The 4,514-nt window shown below is 75.0% G+C and overlaps 1 protein-coding gene across 1 annotated transcript in view; it reads left to right on the forward strand.

Moving 5' to 3' along the window:
- Positions 1-2,855, forward strand: part of EMIHUDRAFT_241655 (hypothetical protein) — a gene marked incomplete at both ends in the record, with an annotated part of 5,451 nt that extends 2,596 nt beyond the window's left edge. The window contains 8 exons of the mRNA XM_005773476.1: positions 62-508; positions 695-800; positions 873-1,200; positions 1,387-1,452; positions 1,820-2,029; positions 2,124-2,200; positions 2,270-2,329; positions 2,502-2,855. Coding sequence (XP_005773533.1) covers positions 62-508; positions 695-800; positions 873-1,200; positions 1,387-1,452; positions 1,820-2,029; positions 2,124-2,200; positions 2,270-2,329; positions 2,502-2,855 — 1,648 coding nt within the window. The remainder of the gene's footprint in view (positions 1-61; positions 509-694; positions 801-872; positions 1,201-1,386; positions 1,453-1,819; positions 2,030-2,123; positions 2,201-2,269; positions 2,330-2,501) is intronic.
- Between the last annotated feature and the right edge of the window lie 1,659 nt (positions 2,856-4,514).

Below are 4,514 nucleotides of genomic sequence, written 5' to 3' on the forward strand. Positions count from 1 at the left end.
GAGGCGTCGGCCCGCGTAGCGCCCGCGGTGCCTTCGCCAGCGGTGATGCTACCTCCGCCAGGGGGATGCTAGTGCTGCGGCTCGTCGAGACGCACGCGGCCGCCCGCCGCCTCCACCACTTGCTCGAGGGCCTCTGCGCGCAGGCGTACCGCCCGAGCGGGCTGCGGCCGCTGCTGCGGTGCGCGCACTTCTGCGCGGCGCTCGCGGCGGCGGTGGCGGCGTGCGAGCCGGCGCAGGCAGCGGAGCTCCTCGAGCCGCTGCTGCAGGCGCTGCAGCGCGCGAGCGACGCGGCGAGGGAGCGCCACGCCGCGGCGCGTGGCTCACTCCGCTGGGCCGAGCTCGCCGCTCTCTCTTCGCTGGTCATTGATTCGCTCCCCATCCTGCCGACGACGGCGCCCGCGCTGCGCACGTGTTGCGTCGCCGTCGCGGCTATCGCCAGCGGAGCGAGCGGCGCCGGCAGCGCGACGGATGGGGCGTTTGGCGCAGGGGCGGCGGGTTCGTTGCTCCTGTGGAGAGCGAGCGGCGCGCTGGAGGCTGCCTGCGCGCAGCTCGAGCAGCCGGGGGATTGGGCGGCGGGCTCCGGGCAGCCGGTGGCTGCGGCGCTGGCCACGGCGAGGCGGGTTCTGGCGGGCGGCGACGGCGACGGGGGCGAGGGCCGCGAGAAGGTCGCCGAGGAGCTGCGCGGGCTCGAGAGGCACGCGGCGCTCGGCGTGGTCGCGCAGTCGCTGCGCGCGTCTGCGGGCGACCTCACGCGGGCGCGGGAGCTTGGGGCCCGACGCCGCTGCGCGATGCCGCCGGCGGTGGCGTCGGGGGAGGGGCTCGAGGGGGAGGGGGAGGGGCTGTTGCACGGCGACGAGGAGGGCGGCGAGGAGGGCGAGGCCGCGGATGCCTCAGAGGAGGAGGGCGGTGGTGCAGGGGCGGAGGCGGGCGGGACGGAGGACAGGGCCGCGGTGCGGCGCGCCCTGAAGCTGCTGCTGCGCTGGCGCGTCGCCGCTGAAGCGCACGGCAGCCGCGTCGAGGAGGCGCCGCTCTCAGCTGCAGCCGTGAGTCTTAGGCGCGCCCCTCTCGCCCGGCGAGCGGTCTCCCGCGCGGAGCGGTGGGACGGCACCGACTTTGGCGCGGCGGCGCTCAGCGGGGGCGCGGGCGGAGGAGGCGAGGGACGGAGCGAGGCCGAGGCCGGGCTTGTGGCGCAGTGGGCGCGTCGCGCAGCGCTCGAGGTGGAGCTCAGCCGAGCTCACCCGCGCTCACCCGAGATTTCGTGGGCTCTTAGTCACTCCTCGTACAGCATTTGGCCTTGGTGGACGAGCACGGCACCGGCGAGCAGCGGCGGCGCGGGCCTCGTCTCTCGAGGAGCCGTCTCGGAGCCGTCTCGGAACCTACCTGCAGGCGAGCAGCGGAGGCGCGTGGCGGACCTCCTCTGGACGTCCCTCTGCACGGACGGGCCTCAAAACGGTCTTGGAGCTGACTCGGAAGTGCCCGTCCCGTCCCGTCCGCTCGAGACATTGCTCTCCTCGCCTCCGCCGCCGGCCGCCGCCGACTCCGCAGACGCCGGCGGCACGGCCGCACGCGCCGCTTGCGTCTCCGTCACGGTCGCTTCGATCTCTCGCGCGGCGGTGGATTGCGCCGCGCTCTACGAGCTGCCCGGTGAGATTCGACCGAGATGCGCCCGAGATGCGCCCGAGACGTGCAGGAGGTGTTTGCCAGATGACACTCCGGAGTAGCCTTCCGTCATCGCGGATGAGAGGCGCCGTCACCGCGCCCTCGCCGCCCCGGCCGCTCCACTCCCCCGCTCCCGCCTCCCCCGTTCTCCGCCCTGCAGGCATGCGCGCCGAGCTGCTCCCAGCGGCGTGGCGCGCGGTGCAGGCGCGCCTTCCCTCCTCGGCGGGGGCGGGCGGCGGTGCTAAGGCCAGCCGCAGGCTCGCCTTCCTGCTGGCGCAAACGGAAGAGGCTGCGGGGGCAGCCTCCTCGGCCAGGGCCGGCGGTGAGGGGGCGCGGCGCGGATGGGAGGAGCTTCTCGGCGGCAGCGCCAGTGGCCAGCCTCTCGCCCTCAAGGCGCACAGACTCGCGCAGACTCGCCGAGATTCGCCGAGATTCGCCGAGTTCGCATTGTCTCACTCCTTGAGTCGCTGACTACTCCCAGGCCAAGGCCACGCGCGAGATCACGCGGCTGCTGCGCGCGGTCGCGGGGCTGCCACCGCAGGTCCTCCAACGAAACCAAGAATAGATTGCATTCCAATTGGAGCTCACCGACGACGAACTGCCACCGCAGGCGCACCCGCCCGAGGCGGTGGCGTGGCTACTCCCCTCCGCACTCGTGTTGGCGCAGGCGGTGCAGCCGGCCGCCGCCGCCGCCGCGATGGAGGGGCGCGGCGGCGGGCGTGGCGAGGCTTGCCACGGCGGCGACGGATCGCCGGACGGATCGCCGCAGGAGCTGCTGGCTGTTGCGCCGCTCCCGCTGCACGCCCATGTGTTTCTCATGCGCGTCGCCCTTCCTTTCCTAGGAGCAGCTGCTGGTTGCGTCGCTCGGCCTCGTGGCTGCGCTCTGCGCGGCGGTGCCGGAGGCCGGCGCGGCGCTGCCTCGCAAGGCACGTCACGCCGCCCCGCGGCCTATCGACCGACCCACCACTCCACCACTCAGCGGGTTCGTCGCTCGTCGGCAGGCGCATCGCGCGGTGCTGCGCTGGTGCTACGCGCTGCCGTCGCTCGCGCCGCACACGGCAGAAGGCTCTCTGTCTCGCGATCACGGGAAGCGGCCCGTCCGAATCGCGAGCCGCGTACCACTAGGCGCCGCGGCTCGCCGCTCTCGACCACGCGGTGAGCCGCCGCCCGACGTTGCGCTTCCCATCCCGGTGTGAGGTGCGCCGCATCACGGCTTGACGCCGTGTGCAGGCGGCCATCGTCTTCTTCACGCCAGCCGCAGGCGTCGCGAAAGGGCGGGGCGGACGCGGCGAGGGCGGCGAGGGCGGCGAGGGCGGCGAGGGCGGCGAGGGCGGCGAGGGCGGCGAGGGTGGCGAGGTCGACGGGGCAGATGGGGGAGGTGCGGTCGCGGCGCCGGCATGGGCAAACATGCTGCGCGCCGCTCTGCGTGGCGACGAGGTCGAGAGTGTCGCCAAGGAGAGCGGCGCCAAGGGGCCGAGGAAGGGGGAGGAGGGGCGCGGGGACGGCGGCGGTGGGCGAGGGAGCGGCGCAGAGGGGGACGTCGTCGACGATGAGAAGCGGCGGAGTTTAGCCGAGATCGCCGAGATTCGCCGAGAGCGGCGTGAGGCAAGTGTCGCCGCCCCCCCGCCGCCGCCCCTCCCGTCGCAGCCGCGTCCGCGTATCCACTCGCCGCGTCCCTGCCGTCTCGTTCAGGTGGAGGCAGACGGCCGCTCTCGTGCTGCTGAGTGCCCGCCTCGGGGCGCTGCTCGACGCCGCGCCGCCGCCGCCGCCCCTGCCTCGCAGCCGCGGCGCGCACCCGTCCGGCGCTGGGGCCTCCGCCGATGCGCACGCGCTCCAACCCCTCTCCGAGGCGCTCTCGCACGTGGCCGCCTGCTTCGGCGGGGCTGGCGGCGACGGCGGCGAGGCGGGGGAGGGGTGCGGCGGTGCGGCGGCGACCCTCTCGCTCCTCGCGCTCCGCCCGTGCGCGCCATCGGCCGGCGATGAGGACGGGCGGCGCGGCGCCGCATCGGGGCCGCCGTCGGCGCGCGAGGCGCCGCGGGCGGCCGAATCGGCGGTGGCGACGTGGGTGGACCGTGAAACCCGAAGAGCTGTGAGCAGGCGCGCGGCCTCGCGGCGCTGCTGGACGCGCTCTCGCTCTGGCTGCGCGCGGAGCGCACTCTGGCGGCGCACGGCGTGGCCGCGCCGCGCCCGCCCGCGCTGGACCGCCTCGTGCGCTGCGTCGTGGCGCAGCTGCAGGCGAGACACGCCCACGCGGTGCGCGCGCCTCTCCGCGCCGACCGTGCAGGCCGCGACGATGACGACGGTGGTGGTGACGGCAGCGGCGGCGGCGTTGATTCGCTCGACGGCGCGCTTCTCCGCGCAGCGGACGCTCTCGCCGAGTCGTCGGCGCCTTCGGCTCGCGTCGTGCAGCGGCAAGACGTGCGCCGGCCGAGAAGCGCAGAGATACCGCCGATGGTTTGCCGGAGTACAGCCTCGAGGCAGTCGCAGCGTCTCTCTCACCTTCATCTTCTAGGTGCGCCGGCTCGCCGCTGTCCTCTCGCTGCTGCTCCGCCCCCTTGGCGCCGTCGAGGGCCTCCTCGGCCCTTCAGGGCGCCGCCCACACGCGAGGAGCAGGCATGGAGAGCGTCTCCTCACACCGGCTGGTCCGTTGACAGGCGGCCGACACCAGCCGCGGCAGCCACCCCCTTGGGCACGCTGCGGCGGCTCGTCGCCGCGGCAGACGACGCCACGTTTTGTTGGCTGCTCGACGGCGTCCTGTCGGAGCTGTCATCCTCGGCGCGTCCCTGCGCCAGCACCTCGACCACCCCCTCCTCCTTCCCGGCCGGCGCGGCCGCGGCCGCAAAGACGCCTCCTGA

Source organism: Emiliania huxleyi (genome assembly GCF_000372725.1).
Source record: "Emiliania huxleyi CCMP1516 unplaced genomic scaffold EMIHUscaffold_338, whole genome shotgun sequence".
NCBI lineage: Eukaryota > Haptophyta > Isochrysidales > Noelaerhabdaceae > Emiliania > Emiliania huxleyi.